At 47.4% G+C, this 26640-nt stretch overlaps 1 protein-coding gene across 5 annotated transcripts in view; it reads right to left on the reverse strand.

Moving 5' to 3' along the window:
- PAX5 (paired box 5) overlaps window positions 1–26640 on the reverse strand; it is a 137747-nt gene that overhangs the window by 12363 nt on the left and 98744 nt on the right. For all 5 annotated transcript variants that reach the window (XM_032096910.1, XM_032096907.1, XM_032096908.1 and 2 more), the window contains 2 exons: window positions 23225–23326; window positions 250–336 (listed from right to left, as the gene is read on the reverse strand). In XM_032096910.1, the coding sequence (XP_031952801.1) occupies window positions 250–336; window positions 23225–23326 (189 nt within the window). The remainder of the gene's footprint in view (window positions 1–249; window positions 337–23224; window positions 23327–26640) is intronic.

Consider the following 26640-nt stretch of genomic DNA (forward strand, 5'->3'; position numbering starts at 1 on the left):
ATGGTGGTCCTGCTTTCCGGCAGTACCCTATGTCTCTGGAAGGATTTTATCAGAAGCAGGAAGACAAGACGTTTGGGCCAGGGCGAGTGAACCAAGAGCAATCATGCACCCCAATGGAGACCTGCAGTCCCATTCTGGGTCTAAGCATTGGGACTGAGGACAAGCTGGGACACACATTCTGCCCACCTCAGGGCTGGACAAACACTGTATACCTTGCACTGATCTCTCAAGACAGGGGCAACCACTTACCCAGCAGTCCAGGGTTGGGAAACCTCCAGGAGTCATTGTATGTTGAATATTGTGGGTGGCTGTATGGGGTCCCAGAAAACTCGCTCCCTAAGTTAAAGAGACAAAGACAGAATAAAAGGTCATTTGATTTGAGATGACAGTTACCATTCTGGGGTAAATGGGTTCTCCAGTGTGTGCTGTGCTCCACGGGCGGCCACAGTAAAAGCACTCCTGGACACTCTGCCTTGAGGAAGGGGAATATGGGTGGGCAAATTATTAATTAAACGGGTGCAGCCATCTTTTATGTGTCTTTTTTGTGCTGCAGTCCAGGCCTCCTGAAGTTGCTACAGGAGCACGGAAACAAGGAGGGATGGAGAAGCCTCTGGGACACACTGATGGGGCTGGCCTTTGCTTCTCCGGCCCTACAGGACTCAGGATGAGAAATACAATACAAGGACAGGGCTGTTCAGATACAGTCTCTGCTGCAGGAGAAGATGAGCCAGCCAGTTTCTAAATATTGGATACCCTTAATGGAGAACATGGTCATGGTCCCAGATATTTGTCCAACACTGTAATCCAAGGAGTGGGATGTTTGCATCAGTTTCAGATGGATTTGAACCCTCCAGACAAAGGCACAAAGAAGGTTTGAAAAATTATGGCTATTTATCTCCTCATCAGCTCCCGCTCTTCCCATCTGTTTGTTCTCTTCACATGTCACCTGTTTCATACTTCAGCTGCAAGCTCTTCAGGACAGAGCCTTGCACCATGGGGCTCTGACCTGGCCCCTCCACCACGCAAATACCAACACTGCTGCTGTTTTATTAGGAAATATTCCTTGAATTACAGCTTTCATCCTCTCTCTCTTTCTTCTTCCTTCCCTTCTCCCTCTTCCACACACAAATACATAAACCCACAGCACAGCAGAGCACAGCACTGTGGGAGAAAGGGTATGTTTCCTAAGGCAAGAGGTGAGGGCTGACAGGCCACAGCAGATGCTTGCCATGACCTTTGCCTGCTTTCCTCCTTGGCATTGGCATAGCCACAACCCCAGATCCAGAAGCTGCCATAATCCCAGCTAGGCAGTGGACCTCTGACACCATGTCCTGAGCATCTCAGCCTTAGCACCCCGTCCCATACAATCCATAGACCCAACCTGGGGACCACATCTGGGTCCCCTGGCCAGTGAGTGGCCATGGTTTAGGCCAGTTGCTGGGACACTGGCCCCAGGGAAGAGGGGATGATGTTCTGGTCACCAAAACATAGGCTCAGGTCCAGGATGGCTTGATTTCCACATGATTCTACTTCAGTGAAAACAAGTCTGCCTCTCCACCTGTATCACAAGATGAGCAGACTAAATGTGTTGACAGCAGGACCAGCCCATCACCAGTCTGCTACAGGAAGTCTCTGTTAGCATCCCTTCCTTGTTTCTTTTCTGCAGCCCTTCTGATCCATGTGACTGCACTTACCAAGATCAACCTACTCTCTTTCCCCAACACAGCTTCCACAGAGAGAAGGTTCAAAGTCTGCAGCAGGAAGCACTTCCACACTCACCACACCTTTCTGTGCCAACCACAATTCTTCACAAGTTCAGAGTGGGTTTTCCTTATGCCTCTAAGCAATGGCATTAATTCACCATGAGCCAGGAAAAATGGAGCTGTTTCAAACCTTTCTTCCCAGGGAAGTACAGAGTACCTACAATTCTTCTCTGCTCCTGTCCCTATGGATGATAGATGACTTCAGTGCTTGAAGTCAGAGTGCTCATCCAAAAAAGAGTAAGGCACAGCAAAGTTGACAATGCTGAAAGAGACTTTAGGAGCCACTCAACATACTGCAGCCACTGCCAAGAGCATCCCCATTGCCTTCTGCCAGTCAGGGATCCATCTCTCTCCTGCAGGACACAGCAGCTTCTCTCTGGTCCTTTCTGCCTCTGCATCACCACAGCTGAGGCTGTTGTCTCACCCAGAGTCCTCCCTGATTGTTCCTGGCTGTTATAGCCCCTTGGCTTCCCGCTCATCTCTTGATCAGCTCTGTGTTTCTGGTGTTTGCCCGAGCCTGCAAAGCACACAGGCATCAGTCTCTCTGGGAACTTCACTTGTGAGAGGCACAATGTTTTCCAGTCCTGAAACATCATGCTCAGATTCTCCTGCCAATGTGTGGCACACAGAAATCCTTTCACCCTGTGGGTGCCTCTTCCACAGGAAGGCTGTCACACACCACCTTCCCCAGGGGTTGCATTTCTTCCTCATCACAGGGAAGTGAGATTTTAGAAGATTTAGCCCTGGTTTAGTTGTGCAAAACAGCTGTGCTGTCTGACCGACATGACACACAAAAGTAGATGGGAGTGAGTCTTGCTGCTACATCTTCCCTGAGAGCTGTGCAGTGCATGGACACAAGGACAAAGTGGACAGGATAGCAGGACAGACCCAGATCCCTGTTGTGGGCTGTTTGCATGGAGTGCACAGAAGAGCTTGTCCTGTCCTTTGTGCACCAGGAGCACCCCAGGCTTGAAATAAAGCTCACAGTGAGTTGTCGCATGCCTGCAAGAGCTGTATCGGAATGGGGAGCATTCTTCCCTTGGACAACACCTCATTTTCAGCTGTTCCACCACCCTCCTCCTCTCCCTTGATCCCTTCCTCCCTCCTTCCATCCCTCTCTCCCTCCCCTCTCCTGTTTTCCTGGACCTGCACAGACTCAGTCCATTCCATGCTGATGCTGTGCACGCCATGGAGTGGGCAGCAGTGCTTTCCAAACATTTATCAGTACTGCAGCGGGGCTGTGGGTGGGAATGGGCTGACATTTCATTGTTTCATCCTCTCCTGTCTTGCCCTCCTCCCCCACCATCCCCACTGCCCTCCTCCCCACACTCACACACAGACACACATCGTGGACCCTCTCTGGGGGATGCTCCAGTGCCTGTCAGGCTGAGGCTTCCAATTCTCTGTTTTTTATGCCTCAGTGGTCAGGGTGTCAAGCTCCTGCAGTACAGACCAGCCAGAAGCTCGAGGAGTCACTGAGCACCATCAGCTCCGTGACAGTATTGCTTGCTTCTTAACATACTCTGCATATCCATCAGCCTTGCCGGGGGGAGGGTGGGGGATGGGGAGGGGGGGGCAGAGAGAGAGAGAGAGAGAGAGAGAGGGAAGGAGGGCAAGAAGGAAAATGAGAGGAAAAAGAAACACCAAAGAAGGGAGGGGAAAAGGAGAAGTGGGGGAGAAAATCTCAAGACCTGTTATTACCACCACAGGGCTTGGGCAGACAAATGGTACAGTTGTAAGTGAAAGTAAGCTAGATGAATGAACACTGCATGACTGCCTCACAAATTCCACCAGATATTCCAAGGCCCATCAGCTACACTTCTTGACAGCACTTCTTAGCAGACAGCCCTCGCCCCATTCAAAAACAAACACTACAGATCAGCCATCCAAGGATGCACACACGTGCAGCATGTAGCGCACATGAGCACAGTGCCTGCCCGCAGCATGAGGAAAGGGTGGGAATCAGACACATCCCTCCTTCATGTGAAATGGTAAGCCTCCTCCTCAGTAGTTCCCACCTCGCTGAAACACAAAGACACAAAACAAAGGATTCCTGCCAAAGTTAGCTCACCTCTTTGCCACAAACCTGACTCTACACTCCACATATGGCTGTAGCCCAAAAGGGCTCAGACTCTTCCATCATGCCCCAGAAGTAGAGGTAAGGAGGGGAAAGAACAAAGACTGATTCCCAATAACACTGCTGCTACAAAGCCAGTGGCAAGCCCTGGGAGATGCATTCCACCCTGAGACGGTGGGACAGAGATAGTCTGATGGTGGTGGATGGACCATCTGCTGCTGCAAAACAGTACCGTCCACTCTGCACCATTTTTTCTCTGGGGACTATCAACTCACATTTACCAGTCTTCTTGGTTTTAAGGTAAGCTTCCTGAAAGTTTTCTTTCTGGTTTGCAGAGAAACTGAAAAGCATGAGTGTAAAAATCCCAAGAACTAAGAGATGAATGAAGAAATATCACCATGTTTTTCACAGTGCTGTGGCTGTAGAGAACTGCCACTGCAGGGAATGGGAAGGATGCAGGCGCATCCCTGCACCAGTACTAGGCACGGGGCAGGAGGGTAATGGAAAACTTCCTGCCCTGCAGAAAGGTAGAAGGATGAGCAGATGCTCAAAGCAAGGCTGGCTCTGACAGAGGCCATGTTCAGCCAAGGTGTGGAAACTTCCCAGGATGGAAGAAGCCTGACCACTGTCACTGCATGACACCATTCAACACGCAGAGTACCTGGATGCAGCCCCATGAAGCACAGCAGTCATGAATCTTGGGACTGTTTGACAACACCAGCAGAACACAGCAGACTAGTCAAACATTATTGTCCAGCTGCTGGTACTTTTGGACTGAAATGGAGAATTTGAGCAAATAATCTGCAAAGGAGATATGCCACTTCCAAGTATAACACTGAGGTCTCAAAAGACCTCATGTATCAGATGCTCTGGAGCCAGTACAGCTCAACAAGAGTGCTGGAAGTTAGGATTTTTCCTTTTTTTTTCTTCTTTCTCTCAGGGAATTTTCTCTGATTTGTTGCCTCAGAGATCATAACAATGATACTTAAGAGACAAAAGATGTGGCTGGGGGAGGAGGAGGGGGAAGGGTGCAGTTTGCTACCATCTCTTGTGAGATTTTGGCTGAAGGTGAGGGGCTGGGCTTGGCCCTAGCTCGCTCTCTCACTCTCGGGATCAGAGGGGGGATGGTTGTGGTCTTGGTGACGGGCTGCTGCCGTGGGGAGAATTTGCTGCCACTGCAGAGTTCTGTCCTTCACTGCTTCTCCTTACGTTCAATGAGCCTTTGCTCATAAGAGCAGCCATTGAACTGTGACCTTTTCAACACCTGATCTCACTGGAAAGGACCCTCACCATCTTCTCGGGTGCCTCAGGGGAAAACCTGGGACCCCGACCCCCTCACCCCATCTCCAAGGGAACGTCTCCCAGCTGCTTGCGGGAGCCTGGCTGCCACTGGCCAGCCCTGCTGTTTTCTACCACTGCTTTGGACTTTTTGCTACACTTTAACCCAACACCCCATGTCCACCCAGACCTCTGTGGCTGCTGGCATGGCTTCAGAGTTTTTGCTGCACTTGGTTTGCGTGCTTGTCTCTGCCATTCCAACCTGCTGCTCTGAGGTTCCTGCTATAGTCCATTTTGTGACCCAAAGTGGCACTGACACCGGCTGCTTCCTGTGAGTTTGTAAAGGAAGCCCCTTCTCTCTCTCTCCCGCTGGCTCACCTGCCATTAGCCGTGGAGAAAGGCGGCCGAGCTTGTGCCATAGCGCCCCCTGGAGCCGCAGCAGAATCATCGCACCCGCCCTGCCTGGCCGGGAGCCACCAGCGCCCCTGTTGGCTGTGACCGTAACTGCACCAAAGAGGAAAGGCTTGATGGCCAAAGAAGAAGGCTGTAGTTGGGTCTCTGGTTTTGTTTGTTTGTTTGTTGCTGCTGCTGTTGTTGTCTGTTTGCCTTGTTTATATATCTATATATATATATTTTTTAATATATATATATTCTAGTGAAGAACTGTTATTCCTTTTCCCATATCTTTGCTTGACAGCCCCATACTTTCAAAGTTACAATAATTAGGAGGGTAGGAGGTCGTATTTTCCATTCCAAGGGAGGTTCCCGCCTTCGTTGGCAGGCACCTGTCTTTCAAACCAAGACAAAGAGCTGGCTACAGACATAGGTTTGGACACTTTTTGCTGAGTTTTCTTAGATACCAGGTTTTTGCACAAACATTTAGGGCAGGGAGAAGTCATCCCAAACATGGGGGCAGATGGTTGTTATCCATGTGACAGTTGCTATTAATACAACATGTAGGTGATGCAATGCACCTTACTCCCTGCCACAGCCATGTGACAGCTCCCAGCTATCACCCAACAGGGAGAGCGACCATGACCTGGCAGCTGTGCCGTCCCTTCTTCCACAGCTGTTGCAGTCACTGGTTTCTCCACCAGTCTCCACTACTGGGCCTTTTTGTTAATCAAGCTCAGCATTTAGGACAATGTGTTACTCAGCCCTTTCATTTGGCAGGAAATCAAAATAAACCAGGAGAAATGGTATTCAACAAACACAACTGCGTAACAGACAAGAACAGAAGGCTGGGGGACAAAATGCAGAGTTAGGCCAGAACAACAACATCTTCAACACTCCTTCTGGGGGCTTTGGATAAGTTTAAAAACAATCATCTGTTGTATTTGTCCCTAGGTTGCTTTCTTGCAGACAAACCCATCTCCCTGCTAGTTCAACCTCCTGGTACCTCTACATTTCCCTTCTGCTGAGGGATCTTACTGTAACTTTTTAAAATTAACATTCTCATGACTTTTATTTGTTTTCTATCATTTTATTTTGAGGAAGTAATCACATGGATCATAAATTTCTTCAGTGAATTCCAATAACAATCATTACCCTGGTAAGCAAAGACATGCTTGACTGCATGTGGAGCAGGGATAAGCACTGCACTGAGCCACGTATTCACACCACACATCACCGGCTGACTCTGTGAGGCAGCAGCTATCCAAACACAGCCTGGAAATGTGTTACATCAAAGTTCTGCCTGTCACAGGGCCAGCCATTGTCTGAGCTGGAGGATATTAATCAAAGGAGAAGCTTCTCCTCACCCTGGGCCAACACCACCCCAGAGACGGTTTCATGATCCAGCAGCTCAGGCAGCATCCCACATAAAGTCAGAGGGACACACAACTGTGGGGAACCCTGAAGGGCAGGAAAAGGGTCTGGGCTCTCAGCAGAGAACAACAGCATGGTTTTCCCTCAGTAAAATGAACTTTCCTCTCCACACCAAGCCATTGCAGTGGCTTAGGGTGAGAGAGAATGAAGTCTTTAGTCCTGTCTAGGAAGCTGCTGCCTCTGAAGCTCACAGGACTAATTCCCTTAGAAGTTTTCCCCATGAACAGGAGAGCTGGGAAAAACCTTTCAGTTGATACTCTATATCACATGAAAAAAAAGGTGTTTCACATCACTAACATATTTTTGAAAACTTGTGACAATTCAGACAAAATTCTTCAGTGAGAGTCAGAGATTTTGGTTGTTTTTTTTTTAAATCAGTTGTTTTCCAAACAAATATTTTTCTTTCAAATTCAGAGAAATACTAAGTTTCCAAATTGAGTTCAGTGAGACTAAGAAGAGAAAACTTATCCAAAAATCTCAACAGTAAACTAACTGTAGCTTTGAAAAGAAGAAAGAACTATACTTTTGAAAAAAACTCCACAGTAATTTTTATTGTTGGTTTTTGTTTGAATTGAATCTTGGACTTTCTCCTAATTTCAACATTCATTAGCAAACAGCAGGATCAGAGATATAAATTTCTCTAATCTAAAAATATCAGCTGCATATAACCTGAGGGAGTGGCAACCCAGGACATGCCACAGGCTAACCACCAGTCATCTGTCAGGTCTTCTCCTGCTCCTTCACCTGCTCTTTCTGCAGAAGTCCCACAGGAAGAAGGAAATGGATCACTGTGCTTTCTACTCTGCAGACCAAGCACACTTGGCTGGTAACTTGCCTGCTCTAGATGGAGCAGTCTACATGCTACAAAAATCAGAAGTGCCAAAAAATGGGGAAAATTACCGAACTACAGCCCTACTGTAACAAAGCAGGTATTTCAGAAACAGCGTCCCCCAGGGAAGAAGCTGAGCAGGAAATACACTGTATCTAGCAAAAGCCTTCCATGATCTGCTCAGTTTGTCTCAGTGAAGGCACTCAGGGTGATAACCAGCTAACATCCAGGACAAGCTGGTGGGATTCATAGATGAATCTTTGAAGGGTAGGCTTGGGGAATTTTCTCAAGATTGTGTTACCAGAAACCATGCCAAGGGTGAACGACATGTCCAACATGTGGCAATGGATGCTGCAGCCAGATCCCCGTGGAAAGATCTGGCAGCCTGGGATGGCAATACAACCCTTTCAGGTCTTGATGCCTGTCTTGTCCCCACTCCTGTAAGCAATGCATATGCCACCCCAAAGAGATGTATCTTCACTCTGAGCAGAGTGACGCATGATGGCAGCCCCCTGAGCTCACATAGTGCTGGGGCTGGCATGGGTTATGGTGGGCAGAAGCTTTAGTAGAAAAGAAATGTTTCCCAATGGGGCTGAAAAATGCCATTTTGGAAAACCTCTTCAGTGAGCAGTTTCAAAAAAAGGAAACTGCTTTTCAAGACACCTGAGGTCCACTGCATCAAAATGGGAAGCTGCTCTCCTCAGTGATCCTGCACTTACCTGGCATTGTATCCAGCAATCTATTCTCACAGGAAAGAAGTGAAAAAAGCATTAATAAATGGAAAAGTGGAAATGCTTTACAGACAATTAATATCCCACCCCCAGCCTTTTTCTTTTTCTGAAGATGGAATTGAAAATAATTGATTTCAGCAAAAGAACAACACTTGCAAAGAACAACACTTGCAAAGGCAAAAAAGCCTTTAACCCATGTTCTTTAAACACAAAATGACAAAACTATATAAAAAATTTCCTCCAAGACAAGCCAAGACAGGGTATCTGAAGCTGTGATGTGCTGCAACTGTCAGGTCAACCCTGAGATATTGTCATTCATAGGATCCTAGGTAGTGCCACTAAACTGAATTATTAATTAGACAGCATTTTGCCTATAGGAAGAACTGCCAGAAAATGTGGCAATAACTGTTAAATACAGGGGCAGTGATATAAGCCAGACTCTGCTTTGGCCACTGAGCACCTGCAATACCCTCCTTGAACAAACCTGAACAAACAGAGGAATACCTTTTGTTTGTTAGAACCATTTTCTCTCCTAAAAGCAGGAGGAACAACCCACTTTTTTCCCCCAAGAAACTACAATATATACATTTATATAAATAAATATACAAAACTATACAGTTCATATTCTTTTACCTACAGACACCATTACAGCAATCCAGCTGGACACCACCTGGACAAATGCTAGCGGCAAAATCCAGGGTCTGTTCCCATAGCAGGTGGGGTATCCCATACAGAGCCACTGGCAAGGGGACCAGGGAGTCTTCTCCTGGGATGTCAGAGACTGCAGCACCAAGGGTGCATGTACAGAAACACACCCCCACATATGAGGACAGACACACACACACACTAACAAAGACCTGCCAACATGGACATAGGTACATGCTCCTTACACATACAGGCTTGTAAATCCACTGGCAAATCTCCTGTAAGTGAATCAATAGATCACTTATAATCATCTATGACCCCTCATACACTCACACTCACCAAAAGCATGTCCAGTCCATGTCTGTCCCATCTTGCAGTCATTGATTAACCCTTCAATGAGTGGCTGAGGTACAGCCATCCTCTGAATCCTCACACGTGTGATTTCAAAATGAAATTAACTCCTACTTTGGCTAATTGCTCCTGCGCGTTACCCAAGGAGAAGTTTATCACAGCTGTGCTTGGAAGGCACTTGGTCACATTCAGAGAGCATCTCTCCAAAGTTCCCAGTCCCATCAAGACTGCCAATTAACTTCTAATGAAGGTTGTATATAATTCTGTGATCACACAGATTGGCCAGTCTTTCTCCTTTATTTTATCTTTACATTAGCTTGCACTGGTCAAAGATGTAGCATTTTAACAGTTCTGAGTGGGCTGTCATATTTTAAGAAAACAGGAACATGCAGATTTTTGTAACACTACCGCATTTCCAAGAAGCTACAAGGCACAGAAATCCCATCAATGACTAATGAGTTGTGGGTTAAGGTGGACATACCTTGCTGAGAAGTCACTGTAGTATTCTCGACCCGTGCTGCCTGCCATAAAATTTTAATGCTGCTTCTGACATATTTATGAAACACCTTACCTAGTCTTTGCAGGATGACAAAAAGATTTACATCTGCAATTACTGCAAGCACATAGGTTTTAGCTATGCCCTTTAAACTTTTGTACACAAAGGTATTTAACTTTAATACAACAAAGGTAGGTGGTGCCACAGAGCAACCATATTGGAACTGCATTAGGAGAGATTTATTTCTCTGTACTGGAGGACAATTGCCCAACTCATCTGCATATAAGATGGCATTGCATTTAATGAAAATGGGGGGTTTGCCCCTTCCCTCTCTCAGCTGCCCCTGTAGAGTCATCTCCCCTCTCCACCAGGCACTGACATGCAGACTCTTGGGATCCCAGGTGTACCCAGCAGCAAGAAGCTGGACTGACAACAGTGATATCAAGATCAGCAAGCCACACTTGGCCATGCATAGAGCCTCAGTACCAGTGCTGCCAGATATGGGGCTGGGAGCACACTGCTACTCTGGTTGCTGCAACTGTCTGGTTGCTGCAGCTGCTCATACCAGACTGTCTCTCCCTAAGCCTGATCTGTGGGGCTGCTGCAACCTTCTCAAAGCCCCATTGCATCCTGTATGCAGTAAAGGTGAATGGCAAAAGATGGATAAGGGACACAGAGAGAATGCAGGGCATCAAGTAGATAAGAGGACAGGGTAGATCAGGGTCATAGAGCTGACAAGGGAAACGTGGCAGATGAGCAGCAGACAAGGCGGACAAGGGTTGTTGAGTGGACAAGCAGCACGGGGGATGCATCCACGCAGACCGTCACTTAATGCCTATGTGCCTAGGCACTCCAGACCTGTGCGTGCATAGCACATCAGGGCAGGCACCACTTCATCTTCTTTGCTCCAGACTGACCAGCTTGGTAGCACAGACGGGATGAAAGGGTAAACAACTGACTAACAGAAAATAAATTTTGCAATATGTTTTCATCCCAAACTGGTGTAAAAATTTACAAGAAGTATCTTGTGGGATTAAAATCTCTGAACTAGGCAGCAGAAATATTGCACTTGGTTCAGGTAAAAATATTCCACCCCATGCTTCATCCTGACTTGAGCCTTTTCTATAATTTCAGCCTTTATAATGACACTACAATATGTGGTTACTTCCAGAAATTACACGATAATTTAGCTCATAGCAGAAGAAGATATAATGCTACAAGTGATAGTAACATAGACTGCAAATATTATAAAGTCTGGAAATTAAGCATTTTGGTAGCTTGATAAATGTGCTTTGCTGCTGACATGGAGGCTGTCCTCATTTATATGCCAATGCAGGTGTGGGAACATGGGCAGGAAAGTGTCTGCATGACTGAGGGAGCATCCTCCTACATCAGCACAGTCTCAGGCATTCCTCTGGTGCCCCAGTCCTCGGTGACCATGTCAGACCCCATCATGGACTGGCCATGGCTCACATGGGACTGGGACAGCAGCTCCAGGAGAGGGCCAGGTTCTGCCCTTTCTGCCAAGGTGGCAGCACCTTTGACAGATGAAAAAGTATCTTGTGTTCACCCCCTGCATGGATGAGCTCTGCCAGCTGAGCCACACAAAATCTCAGCATCTCAGCTACTCTGCAAGGCCAGGTTTTCAGCTGTACTGCAGGTTTCATCCACCCCTGGACTGGGACTTTAGCACACTAGCAGGGTCTCCCTTCCGCACTCTGTCATTGTGGGGAGCTTGTGCAAGCTCTGAAACACAGACACACATGCCCAGAAGAGATGATGTCAGGTTTTCTTTCTGACACCAGAGATGATGCAAATGAACGCCTGAGTGACAGAAGACAGGTAATTTCTCACTTAATTTCCAGCACACTGCTTTGGTTCTACACCACATCCACATTACAATCATCCTTTAAATGCAGAATAAAATCTTGTCAGCTGATCTCAGGTTCCTGGGAATGTGGCAGCTCAGTACTCTGCCACAATGGATGGGACACTTTGCTGGCAAATGCTGTGTAGCCTAAGCCATTTCCAAATAATGTCTGCAGCTGCTTTGCCTGACTTATCTGGCTGAATCAGCCAAAAATGGTGCTGAGGAAGAGAAGACATAAGTGGAAAAGGGATGACAGATAGGGAGTCTCCTCCCATAAATAGCCAGCTGATGCTTGAGGACATCACAGCTTGTCATGGCAAATGCCTCAGTGGACCCATAGCTCCCAACAGCCCAGCACACACCTCACCAGGACCAGGCTCCTCATTGACTCCTGGCATTATGTTTCCTGACTTCAGTAAATGTGCAAGAATCAAAGACAAACTAGCCTGAGCTGAGATGGCTCCTTCATCCTGAAGAAGGCTGGTAGGAGAAAAAGATGGGGCAGCACCAACACCCTCTGCCCACACCATTAACAGACAAAGCAAGCAGACCTTCTCCCACCTGGGCACTGCTTGTCTCACCATGGAGTCTTTGCACACCTCTCCACCTGAGTAAAACATCCATGTTCACCCAGCAGTTACTTGTGACAAAGTGTTGATGGAGTAAAGCACCCAGACTCACAGGATTTAATGCATCTGCTACCGAAAGGACATCAAGTCAGTACAAGAGTGCTGTTTTTATTCCTTTAATGTAGGAATTGAGGATGTGACATTTAAATTTCCCAGCTTACTCTACAGTCAGTGCAGAACCTACTGTGGTCATAAGAGACAGATGACTTAGTTGAAGTGCCCCAGTGCCATACTTGCTGACAAATGAACACATACTTCTTTCTGGAGACTTCTCATTTCCCCATGAAGACTGTCCCTCTTCTCCTGGCTCAGAACATGCACCCCATGAGTAGGAGAAGCATCCTTGGACTCTTAGCTCCTGCATCCCCTGTCTAGGGGTTCACACCTGCCTCACACAGCTGACCACACAATAGTTTTCCAACACAAACACTGCTTCCTACAGATTGACAGCCTCTGCTATAAACTGTGTTTTCAGAGGAGATTTCTGCTGTGGGAAAAGGGCAGTTCTTGGAGCACCATCCTTCATTTTTACTACAGCGCGTCATTTTGATTAAAAGTTCTCACTTAATTTTGCTTTCTTTCTGTTACCCCTTTTTTTTCTTTTGCACTGATCACATTACATTGAATTGTACTGCACTGCAATCTATTGTACTGTCTAAGCATTTTCACTTGTTTTGATAAAGTCTCAAGGAGTTCCAGAAACTCCTGGAAAGAGAATACTTTATTATCAAAGTATTTCATTTCAATTTGTGCTGTAGGCATCAGTTCTGAGAACTGGAGTTTACCACAGGGCAGATGTTCTATGTTCAAACAGTCCTAACTGCAAGCAAACCCCTTCCAGCAACCATCATAAAGAAGCCAAACCTACCATCTCAGAAAATAAGTCCAGCTAGTAGCAAAAAGACTGATTTCATAAACAACAGCCTGCAGGAAAGTGGCTGCAAAGTCCCCCAAAACTTCTACGGGGGTCATCCTCCCATGGCAGACAGGAGTGCTCAGGGAGCTGGGGGTGCTTGGGTTCAGGATCTAGTCTGCAGCACTCCCTTGGCCACAGAAATGCTGAAAGCAGGAGACATCCATCCCATTGCAGGACAACTTGGAAAGTGCTTCTTGATACCTTGAAGCTGGGCAGACATTGAACTCTTGTCATCCTGAGCCAGGCACATCACTCAGTGCATGCAGAAACCCAGGCTGGGGATGGCATATGAGAAGCCCCCTCTGAGACAAGAATCTCAGCAAGAGGTGGGCTATCCAGGGTCTTATGCTCAGGAGGAAAGAAAAAGCATTTTCCCAACCCCCACCACATGAAAGCGCTGGACAGTTGGGCTGTAGAACTCAGATGTGATGGGAACATAGACTTTACTCTCCCATCACAGTTATCAGCTGCCATGCTGCTTACTTTGGGGATCTCAGCATTTGCTCATTGTCAAACACAATTTGTCTGGAAACTGCCTGATTGATTTTGGTGGCTAGGTCTGGCTGCTCCACACACCCCACACGTAAGGTACCTGAGCCACTGCTGGCAGCCCTGACAGATGATGGGCACTTCGCAGGGCTCAAAGCCCCAACAACTTGCTGTTCTCAACCATGACACTTCGTAATCTCCAATCTTTTTAAACTCTGTGTGCTGACATAACACAAAGGATGTTGTGTTAGCATGAAGAACAGAATTCAGAGAAATTGTAGTCTGTGTTGTGTGCTCTCACATGGCTATTTCTCTCCTCTGAGAAACCACACTACATGCAAGGCGGTTGAGTTCAGCCCTGCAAGTACAAGACAGTCCAGGTCAGCTCTAGCTGTTCCTTCCTTGCTTATAAGCAATGCCTGTGTGAGGCTCAGAACACTGGGCACTTGAATCACAGAATCACAGAATAAGAGAATGTTTTGGGTTGGACAGAACCTTAAAGTTCATGTAGTCCCAACACCTGCCATGGGACTACACCAGGCACTATACCATTCCACTATCCCAGGTTGCTCCAAGCCCCTCCAACCTGGCCTTGGACACCTCCAGGGATGTGGCAGCAACAGCTTCTGTGGACAACCTCTGCAATGTCTTATCACTCTCATAGCTCTGCTACACTAATCCAAACCACATCTTTCCAAAATGAGAACTAATGTAGGTCTCATGGCTTTCTAATTACAGTTATCTTTTCGTTATTGTGTTTTCACCACAGGACAGCTGACTGTAATGAAGAAACAAGAGCAAACAGGAGTGGACTCATGGAATGCAGAGGATGCAGCAGTGTGCCTCACCTTTGGCATGTCACGTCTGGCTGGATACCAAGCTGTCACAGCCAGCACATGGGGGGTGCATCACCTGGGCAGCCACTGTCATTGCTTTGAGACCCAGCAGAACAATGATCTATTAGCAAATCCTCTGTAAAGCTGCTCCTGCCTTTGCACAGCAGAATGGCAGTTCCCCTGCAGCCTCTACATACAGGGGGAGTGTTGTTAGTGCCCAGAGGAGCCCCTGGGAGCTGCCTGGGTAGGTGCGAACTGATCCCGCATACAGGAAACTCTGTAAATCAGACCCATGTGCCAGGTCGTACACAGCAAATTACTGAGCTTTTAACATATCATCTTTAAATTTCTGGCTCTAGATATTTTGGGGCAGTTTATTGTAGCTGTCAGCACAATGGGTCTCAAAATTACTGTCTTGTAGAGGACAGAAAAATCTTTAGTAACATAACCTCCCCCTAAAAGAAAAGAAACAAACCAGTAACAAAACACTTATTAAATTCTCACTATTGCTTTTATAACCACCAATCTTGCTTAAATGTGGGCAGCACATCTGACCCATAACACTGAAGGATCATTAACAGAAAACCATTCCTAGCTGCCACCAGGGTCTCCCTGTGGGTACCTTGGAGATGGAATAGTTCCCTTCTGGGGCTGCAGGACAGAGCCCTGTGTCATCAGCTGCGTGTCTCCCTCTCTCTCCTCCCATCTTCAGGGACCATGGGTATATATGGTGCAGGCAGCATCCCATTACTGCCCAGAGCACCATCCTCTGCAGTGATGCTCCAAAACAGCTGAGCTACGTAACCACAGACAACCCAGGAGTCTTGGCCAAGGCTCCAGAAGAAATGACCACAAGCCCTGGTTTCCATCCCTCAATACTAAAAATCCCCAACCTCAACACTCTTGGACCCCAAAGCAGCTTAACTTGAACACTGGTATCTGAACAGAGCACTCCCCTATTCAAAGAGCAGCATCACTCAGCTGCTGCAGCCCCAAACCCTGGCACCATCCTGGGGTGGGGAGGGGACAGTTTTGGCACGGAGGTCTGGCTGGAAGATGCACTCCAACCCACAGCCCCCAGTGCCACCACCGCTGGCTGACAAGATAGATGGATTTGACTGAAGGTAGCCAAACTGTCACTCAGGAGGTGCCCCCTCGGTACTCTTCTGGCTGGATCTACTGGAGGATGGGCTTGCCTGAGCCCCTCCTGTCAGGGATTTCAAAGGGAACAAGCAGCTGAATTCGGATCTGACAACTCGGCCGAATTAGGGCTATTTGCATGCTAATTTCTACCGTGCTTAACTCACTGGCAGACCTAGAGCAAGAGGCAGCCTCTGCATGTTTGGAACAATGCTTCACTGATCTAGCTGTGTTAACGAGCAAATTATGGTAATTTTGTTATTACAAATGCATAGAAATTTCTAAAGAGTGGAGCAATACAATATGTTTTCTCTCCTCCTCCTCATTCCTAAATACAGACCTCTTTGTTTATACACACTTCACCTTGCTTACTTACGTTTAGATATGCACAATGTCTTACCTTGACAGGAGGCAGAAACTATGGACAGAGCAGAGAGGGCCAGCAAAGCAGAGTGGTCTGGCTCTGCCACGCGTGGAACACTGGGGACCACATCCTCAGCTGGAGTAAAGAGTGGAGGGCCTAACTGACCCCAGGTGAGGATCGCTCTGCAAGGGGAAGGTGGATCAGTAGATCCAAAGGCTGTAGGCTTTCCAGCATTTCATCTTCCTGTCCTCTTCAGTATAATTTCTAAATCAATTCAATTAAATAATATCTGACGACATAATTGTAGTAGTTTAGTTCAAAATCCATTACTTACTTATTTTCAACCATATTGAAAATAATATAAATTTTATCTATATTCTGTGCAAGCATGATAATTACATTCCTGAGAGATGAGAACCAAAATGTTTTTCCAGACTGCCAAGATTCTGGCAGACCCTCATTCAAAATGTACACGAGCAAAGGCTAAACATATACCATTTACCTAACTGCTTCATTATTAATTAAGGGGATCATTTGTCAGCTGATTTGCAATTTGGTATTGCCCTAAGATATTTGTGATGGTACATCAAATACTCCATCATATGTGATGAAACTTCTCTGGAATTTGTCTTCTAAGACTTCAGAAGAGTGGGGAGACACTTTTGTGGAGCAGCCCCAGACATGGGGAAAACACAAAGAATTTGCTTAACCAGGGGAGGCCACATGTCAGCACTTCTGCCCTTTGGTAGCAGATCTTCTGACTGTGGCATTGAAGCTTTGGAATGTTTTTGTGGGCATCTGCAGGGGCTGAAGGTGTCTTTGGGGTGCATCAGGGGACACCTGGGTTTGGGTTTGAGTTGCGTGAGCTGTCAAAAAGGCACAGGTGCCTATAAGCCAAGCAGATATACCTATCCTGGCCACAAAAGCAGCATGAAGCAGGTGGAGCAGTTCGCAAACACTTGGGAAATCACTTCCAAGCTCTGAGGAATTAACTTGCAAACTTTCTGCTTCACCAAAGAATTGTTAAGGTTTATTCCTCATTTGCTGTAGGTCCATCTAGCATAAAGGGCCAGAATCTCCTTTCACTCTCACTGGCCAGAAAAATGTCAGTGTCCAAGTAACCAAGCAGTTCCAGCATTATGTTGCACATCAGAGGAGGATCTGGTTCACTGATGCCCCCTGACATCCCACTTACTGCAATTTGCTTTCTCTGCCCCTGGTTTTAGGCATTTTATCTCTCAGCTGCTTCTCTTTTATTTCCTAAATATTGTCACAAGATTACAACATGCTGTTGCAAAACTTCGGCAAACGTAGAGCCAGAACAAAAAAACACCAACATATTAAAAGAACTATTAATAAAGTCTTCAGTGTGCCAGTGGATCCAAATTCCACCAATCCCTACAGACTGGATCCTGGTAGTCCCACCCATTCAAATGTCTGCCTCCTGACCCCTCCATGACATGAGGCTGGCATTCTGGCACTCTGCACCCCTTGCTGCAGGTTGGGTGCCAGTGGACTGAGAGGCACTGCTATCCCTTGCAGACTCGGGTGTGAGGAACAGCCCCAACAGGAAGTCACACAACCTTACTGTTCCTCAGCATCAATACCTGCCAGCCACAATGAAAAAATGCATTTGAAAACCACGTGTTTTTTTTGCAACATCATCTCCTTCCCCTTCACATGTTAGAACGAGCATCTTCTCTTAGGTAAAAGATTGCTAATGACAGCATTGCTATTTTTTATGCCTTTCTTTTCAAAGCCCAGTTTTGAATGTCAGTGTTTTCAGGTCCCTTTAGTCAGGTAATTGCACATAGACTTCTTATAAAGGAAATTCATTTGTTCAGGGTCACTGCATGGTTTTTCATTAAAAACAAATTACCGGTGTTCAGAAAGGACATCTGGGTTTCACGAGTCCCATTAATGACTATATTCTCAGCATCACTATTCTGGAGAGTCTACCCTTTCCTGTCACCCAGCATGCAGAGCCTGCCAGGAGAGGAGGGGATGAGGTGAACAGCAGCCCTGGGGAGGGGAGAATGGGTGGCAGAGCAGGGGCTTCAACCCTGGAGATGGGAAGAAGGAATGGGGGAAGGGGATAGAAACTGCAGGGGCTGCTGTCCCAGTACTTCTAACACAAGAACTGGAATAAGGATTTAAGTGAGTTATCATGGCTACTTGCATATGACCTTTGTCCAGCTCAGCTGCAGCATCATGACACAATGGCAAGGGCACACACATGCTGAAGGTGGACACAGGCATAGTTTGTCCAAACCCCTGTCTCAGCAATGAAACTGCTGCAAGCTCCTCTGCCCCAGCCCTGTCAGGACTCAAATGGGACACAGCTTCCGGGATGGGTTCCTTGGAGCAGGCAAACATATTGTAGCTCTCGCACCACTCCTCATGTTTCCCCTCTGTCCCCTTGCTGAGGGCCACCATCTGCCCTACACATGGGAGAACACAGACCTTCCGATACATCTTGGGAGCAGACCCACGGACACAAGTAGTTATCTATGAAGAGAGACCTGAGCTAGTGCTGGAAATAGGCTGGTGGTTTGTGAAGCTATAAAGGATCAAGAAAAGACCCCAGTCAAGCAGCACTGGTCCCTGTCACCATGCCAGCTCCAGTCAGCAGGGCAGCAGAACCCATGAAGAAGGAGGGATAGCACTGGAGAGAAGGCCCAGCCTTCCAGAGGTAATATGGTAATGGTATGGTCTCTGCGACCAGCCAACAGCTGCTTCAGAAGCTGTGCTTCCTTTCAAACTCTTCACCTCAGGAAAGGGCTCTGGGTCCCCCTCACAGGCTGTGGAATAGAAACCGTGCAAATACTGCATTTCCCAGTGTGCACGCAGCTTGCTTCTGCTGAGCTCCCAAAGCCAAGTGTAAGGCAGTAAAAGGAGCAGAGGAGGCAGAAGCTGCAAGCAGAAGACACCACCATCTCCATCCAAAGAAGCAAACAGCCCCAGGAGCAAGCACAGCCAGGTGGCAGCAGGCGTCACATTGTGAGTACATGATGGGGTGGAGAAGACGCAGTGTGCTCCTGCCTGCTCTTCCCCAGAGACTTTCCCCCAGAAAGGAAAGGCTGTTGGGAAAACACTACTCGGTGTTTCCAAAACCACAGCACATTAGGGGCACAGTCACAATGTGAACAAATAGTAACAACAGTACCAAATTATGGGGGATAATTTCTGTACGCAGCATCTCATTAACCTGTGGGATCCTGTGCCCTGAGATGATGCTGAGGCCACGAATCTAGTAGGAACCAACAGCGGATTAAAGCTTTAAACAGGTAACGAAAATATACAGAGAGCTGCACTAGAAAAAATGAACATTTACAAGGAATATAAAGTTTTATGCTTCAAGGCATCAGCCACCAGACAATGAGGGTTAAAGAGAAGAGTTCATGCTGTGCCAGCTGCTTCAGGCGCTGCTATGTCCCCTTCCCCAGGTGAGGTTGGTGGCTGTTCCTGCAATCCTGTGGCTTCCTGTGACATATACCAAATGATGAAGTCAATGTTGATGCCTGCTCCCAGCATGCAGGAATATTTACCAATGGTCACCAATCTCATGTAGGGTCTACCAGCCTTCCTCCTGTCATTCATAGTCTCCCAGAGGAAAAGGTGAGTCAGGCATGGGGCATGGAGCACAGGCAAACAGGATGCCAAGCCAGGGACTGGAAGAAGGTGCCACTGGGCTGCTGCAGGGTGAGACCGTGGCCACAGGATGGGAGAGGAATGTGGAAAGTGACTTTTCCTAGTCCCTGCATAGACATTAGGATCTTCCCTATGACAGGAAAGATGTCTATAGGGCTCCCTCCAGCCTCAAAGTGGGATTCATGGCTCAGTCATTTAATGGTAATTGGGGTCTAGAGCAAACCTGTCTCTTCTGCATGGACTGCTGGCACCACTGCTTTACAGAGAGGGGCCTGATCTCCCTCTGTTAACAGCTTCCTGACTCTATCTCTACTTACAGTACCAGGAAGAAGCATATGAATTTCAGCAGCACATTTCCATCAGTGCCTCAGTTGAAACATTGAGTCATGGAATGACCAGGCATTTCAGGATGGAAAGGTCTTCACGTGGTCTCAAAACCCTTGTCAGTGCAGGATCAGCAACACGTCCAGGGCAGAATACTCAGGGCTTCATCCAATGTGGCCTTGAAAACCCTCAAGAATGGAGACTGCACAACCCCTCTGAGTAACCTCCTCCACCTCTGGGCCCATCTCTTTGGGGGGAAAGTTTGGACACTTTTGTCATACCCAGTTGCATCTTGCTTGTTTCAACTTCTGCCAATTATTTCTTTGTGCTGAGGGGGCCCAAACCAGTACTATTCCCACTGTAAGTCTGCAAGTTTCAAGTGAAGGAGGGATAACTCCTTCCCTCCAACTCCTGCCCAGGATAATGCTAACCATTCTCACCACCAGTGCACATGGCAGACTGATGCTCAGCTCCCAGTTTGCCTCATCCTTGGAGCCCCTCCAGGAACCAAACAGTCCTCAGCCCATTTTGTTGCAAAGTACTCCTTTTCCTGGTGCAGGATCTTTTGGTTTGCCCTTGCTGGGTTTCATGCTCCTCCCCAGCCTGCCTATGGGCCTCCACATCGCTGTCATGCTCTGGAATCTACTGATGGCATAATGCAGGTTGGGATCCTCTGAACACCTGATGAGCTGGGCTCTCTCCTAGTTGTGGATGAAGTTGTAAACCAAGAGAGACATTTAGCCATGCTTTGCAGTTCTATGCGTGGTACCAGCACCCAGGTGCAGTGTGGCATTAGCCACTACCTCTGAGCTTGACCACCCAGCCACTTGTTTTCCCATCTACCTACCCATCTGTCCCCACTGTGGCATTTCACTTGTGCCCTGTGACCTGTGCACTGTGGGTACTGGCAGCTCAGCACAGCTCAGACAGCTCCCCTCCAGTCACTTCTACAGGGTGACAGCCACCAAAAGGCAGGAGAGGCTTGCAGGGCCAGTGACCTGCAGAGGGAATGCATTCACGGGAGCCTCAAGCTATGGCAGCTCTCAGTCCCTAAAGCTCTGGACTGAAATCAAACCATGTGTTTGCTTGTTTAATTTCTTCAGAGAAAAGCATTTGAATAGTATATTCTCTGCCATGGCAGACATTCACAAGCCACATAAAAGTGGAAATTCACTGCTGATATGCAAGTCCCTTGTTTTGCAGAAAAGGAAGGAGATGTGAAATTTTGAGCATGTGTTTGAACACGTCATGGAGATGCAGCAGAGACAGGTTCCTGTGTACATCCTTGCCTGTGGGAGAGATAAGGAAGGGCCTGGGGCTGGAGGAGGCAAAAGTGTTCTCCTGTTAGGATGAGCAGTAGCAGGGGGGCTGGAGAAGAGAGAAGGACAGAACATGAAGCTGAATCCACACATCTTGCAAATGCAAGGGAGTGTGAAGGTCTGCCCTGCCCCATAAGTAAGCTACAGACCCCAGCAGGTGGGACAAACACCCACAGCATGGTAAGGGCCAGGTTTACTCACATCAGCAGGGGCAATGGCAGTAGCAACAAGGATGCAACAAAACACTGCTTATGTGTTATCATGTATACATTTCTCCCATGTCTCTAAGCACTTAACTCACACAATTGCTTAATTACAAGCAGAAATTCATGGCTAATGATTAAAAATCTTATCAAGGAAGCACATTCCTAGCAAAGGCTCCAAAAACTAGAACAAGGCAGAGGCAGGTCGTGAGATGAATTCCTGAGACCTGGCAAAACAAACACATGTCTGTGCTCGGGCATGACAATTTGGCCATTTTGGAACAAGCAGGGATGTGCCAGTGGCACCAGACTGGGTCTGTCACCTGCCTTACTGTCAGCCCCTCAGAGACTGTGGTGCTTACCCTAGCAAGGCTCTAAGACTGGTCCTGCAAAGGACAGGAGTTAAAGAAGGATTGCGAAGGCATTTTGGATGCTAGTTAGCAAATTCTCACTTAAATGAGATGGAGAACCTACAGGAATTGTAGCTGACCTTCACACTAGCTGGAGCAGAAGGTTGTTGTTAAAGGAACCAGTGAGAGGAACAGTGCAGTTATTCAATATAATGGGTCACACAAGCCTATATGTAGTTAAAAATAAAATCTATTACCTGGGAAAATCAGCTCAGATGACTCTACATCACCAAACCCCCCACTGTACCTCCTCTGGCTGAGCACCACTAAGACCCACATCATGCAGCTCTGCCAAGCCACCCTGGCAGCTGCTCCCAAAGAGCTGGTAACTCCCCAAAGAAGAGAGAAGTGCTGTGGCCCCACCTCTCCTTGCTGCCAGTACCCAGAAGTCACCATCCTACCCTGGATTGCAAGCAGATCTGCAGCCAACAGCACTGGAGGGTGGCACCAGCAATGTGACATACCTGCAGAACCTGCTCTGCCCACCCCAGGCACCTGCGCAGCCCCCGATTCTGCTGCCACACAGGCAAGCAGTAGCCACCAGCTGGTTCACACCATCTGGCATTTCTGACTGCGAGGTTCCAAAATGGAAAGGATATTGCAGAAGTACAGTGTCCTGGGAGCAACTTGGTGTCCCCATAAGTCAGGTTTGCATGGAGGAAGATTGAGGTCAGGACATGTTCAGCTCCCAGGGCCAATGACCTCACTGCTGGGGCAGCACAGAGGGACAGTGTTGGGAGGAACCAGGTGAGTTAGAGCAAAGCCTGAGTCAGGTGAGTAGAGCCTGGCACAGCCCAACATGGAGAAATCTCCAGACTCCACAGAAGGGAGGCTGGGAGCTCCTTCAGCATTTCAGCGCCAGTGCTTTGCTCTGGCACTCTGCAAGCTGTGCCGCCTCCTGTGCTGGGGAGCCTGGTCCTACTGCACTCAGGATCACTCCACACCTCCCCTACAGCACTGTGGCTTCTACCTCATGCTCACCTCAGCACAGAACATTCACAGCATGCAATGTTTCTCTCCTGAAATGCTACTTGTTTTCCTCTTATTTTTCTTTCCCCCCTACTCTGAAGACTCACCAGGCACCATTCCTGTCAGCGCTGGAGCGGAGTAGCTGCCCTGTCCGGCAGGAGGGACATGTGGAGGGTATCCTGGGAGAGTTGTACTTGCCAGCTCGCGACCTGAGGAATCAAACCAGCAAATCACCACGTGAGCATTGTGACGAGCAGACATGGTTTTACATCTCCCCAAGCACCCAGAACACAGCCATGCATTTGTCATCACTGCTCTGTGAGGACCAGCATGGGATTTCCAGCCTGGCAGGGAGGGCAGGCACAGTTTTGTTTTCTCTATAAGCTGCCACAAAGCTCCAATGAAGTGCGAGACTGGAAGGGGCAGAGCAGAGCTCTGCAGGGAGAGGAACACACCCGCCTGAACTCCAGATGCTCACCCCTATTCCCAAATTCCTCCAAAGCTTAGATTTCTAAAGTCAAAAGCAGTGAAATGGGAAGTAACACAGATATTAATGACATTTCCCCAGAAAACTCCCTAGAAGATCACATGTACAGGCTGAGACTGTTTGAGATCTAAATATAATGCAGGGCATTTGTCTTATCTCCTATAAAAGCAGTAAAAAAAAAAAAAAAAAAAAAAGGAACAAACGCAAGACATTGAGACCTGAAGGTGGTTTAAAATACAGTTTGTCACAGTGCCAGAAAAAGGGTCAGATTTGCAGACACAACCTGATGCACTGCTCTTTCCTTAGGCCACAGAAACATGGGTTTTATTCAAGTACCCATAGGACTTCCAGGAAAATAACCCCACAAAAGCAGGCAATGGGAAATCCTCCATTTCCCTCTGCCCCTGGACCAGGGGTCTGGGATACCTTCTCTTCCTTCACTCTCTCCCAGGCACAGTTCCTATCACCTTCGAGGACATTTCTGCTGGCAGTGTAAAGACAGGAGGTCAGATAGTAATGGCTCACACAGTGCCACAGAAGTGTTTCCTCAGTCATGCCTGGACCCTGCTCCCATGTGGAAGTTCTGGGATAGTCACTGTCCCTTCAGGTTGCCACAGTGGGATTTTGGGTAAACCACTGTCAGCTGTGGCTACAAGAGATCCTCCAGAAGGAAAGGGTGCTCCTGTGATCTCATCAGGCAGGATCCATCCCTCACCCCAGAGGAAATCTTGGAGCCCACTCATGGTCTTCTGGGCTCCCATGGCATCCTTGGGCAGAACACCTAGCCAAGGAGAAGTTGCTTTGAAGACACACACAGGTGCCTGGTAGCATTGACCCTGCAACACCATGGCTGGGTCAGCAGCTGGATGGATGTAGGCACTGCAATCCCCTCCCTGTGACAGCATCACACACACTACTCAGGCACTACCTTAGTTCGTGGATCTGCCTGTTCGACCCACATCCCTGGCTCTGCCAGCACCTCTGCCAGCCTGCCAAGTGGCTGCTCCAAGGCCAGGGAGAAATGAGGGGTCCATCAGATCCAAACCATAGCTCAGAGGCAGTGACCCTGTGTGAGAGCTTTGCTCTGAAAAGCTGAGTGTGCACCTCAGTTAAGAGGAAGGGACTCTGGGCTGCATGGAGCACCCGGCCCAAAGAATAAGCTTCTGCTCTTCCAATCTCTACAGTACAGGAACAACTCTGGCTCCAGTCAGCTCCAAGATCCTGTTGGGCCAAGACAGCTCATTAGCAAAAATCAGGATCCTTCCTTAAAAAGTAGCATGTTGGATCAGCAAAAGTTATGTGACTCCGTTGATTTTAGCACCACTGACAAAAAATGCACAGATTCTGTTTTTTTCACAATGTTTTCTGTACGCAATTGTTTTAAGACTGAACTTTTTTCAGGTGTCTAGAGCTTGGAGATTGAAAGTGAACATTTGTCCAAAAGCCAAAACCATTTGTTTAAAATTTTTTTTGCTTGATAAAGATTTGGAGCCCCAATTTCATTTTTAACTGATCTAAAAATAAAAGTTTAAAATCTTCCTTTTTTCAATATCTTTAAAGAAATAAGACTTCCTCTTATGAGACAAGAGACAGGTACATAAGTTATTGCAAATTGTGGCTCACAATCTCTGGGTCATGGCCACAAAGGCTACCTCCCCCTACCCTCAGATAAAGGGCTACATGCCAAAACTCTAGCATCACTGCAGTGATCTCTTAGCACATGCCCCACTTTCTTCAGCACTCAGTATCTGCAAATCAGGATGCAAACTGCTCCTCTCAGGCCCTTCCTAGAGAATATTTATGGTGCATTCACATCCTAAAAGAATTTAAGGTTCAAAACAATTGATTAATTTGCTCTCCAGTTCTAGGGAGAAGTCACATCCCTTATGGAACGGCATAATGAATTCTAATTATTCAGTGCAGGCAGAAAATGGTTATTTTAGATTAAAATGTTCTCCCCTCATCACTGCCCTGCTTCCTTCTCTCCCACACAAAATTAAACACTGATTATGTCATCTCTACAGTCTGGAGAATACAAAAGTATCTGTGGTCTACATAAAGTCAGTCACAGAGGCTAAATTCACCCCCAGTGCTGGCAGGGACTCAGCTAAGGGCTGTCCCTAATGCAGACGAACATTTCACAGCCTGACTACTGCCATCTAGGAGCCCTCTAGAGACCCAGGAGGGAAACCAGGACTCTTCTCTTCCTTGGTTGTAAGGTGTCACCACAGAACGGCACAACACATCATGTCCCAAAGGTGCCTTGATCTGTGGGCAAGCTCCCCCTCCCAAACTGCCCCACACTGACTACTCCCCACTCCTCACTTTCCATAGCTATTACAAAAACCTTGACATTTTCTTGTGGATTTTGAAATAGTACAAATTTTTCACTTTCTCCAAAGCCACTGACACACCCAGAATGATTAGGATTATTGTCAAGGTCACTGAGCAATGTAACCACCACTAAGGACAGTATGACGAGTATGATCGTTCAGTTCCTCAGTGAATTAAGAAAACATCACCCATGATCTATTGCACAGGTTTGGGCTGGTTTCCATTACATCCCATTTCCAAATGAAATGTTCTATCATCTGTCAACAAGTCTTCCTAGTAGGGTCCCCACAGCTAAGTCTCAGGCAGGGCCTGAGAGGAGGCTGAGGGGGCTGGCCAAAGGTGACCAAGGGCATAGCTGCAAGTGCTGCAATCCCACCTCATCCTCTCAATTACATCCACTGTGCTTTCACCAAAAAAGAAAGACTAGAGCATCCCATTCTCTATGAGATTTCCCCCCCATGCTGGCAAGCTTCAATTGCACTAAAAGAATTGATTTAAGAGAAAAACACTTACCCACCTGGTACAAAGAGAGGCTGAAAAGCAGCCTCTGCTCCAGGGTGTTGCTGCCTTAGTCATACAGGCAATGCACTCAAGAGGAAACTAACATCTACATTTTAGCAGTGGGTGACACAGACATAGGGACCAAGGTCCTTCAAGACATATTTTTCCTGAATGTCTCTGTCCTGTACTTTTGGAAGGTTA

This window comes from Corvus moneduloides, chromosome Z (assembly GCF_009650955.1).
Source record: "Corvus moneduloides isolate bCorMon1 chromosome Z, bCorMon1.pri, whole genome shotgun sequence".
NCBI classification, from domain to species: domain Eukaryota; kingdom Metazoa; phylum Chordata; class Aves; order Passeriformes; family Corvidae; genus Corvus; species Corvus moneduloides.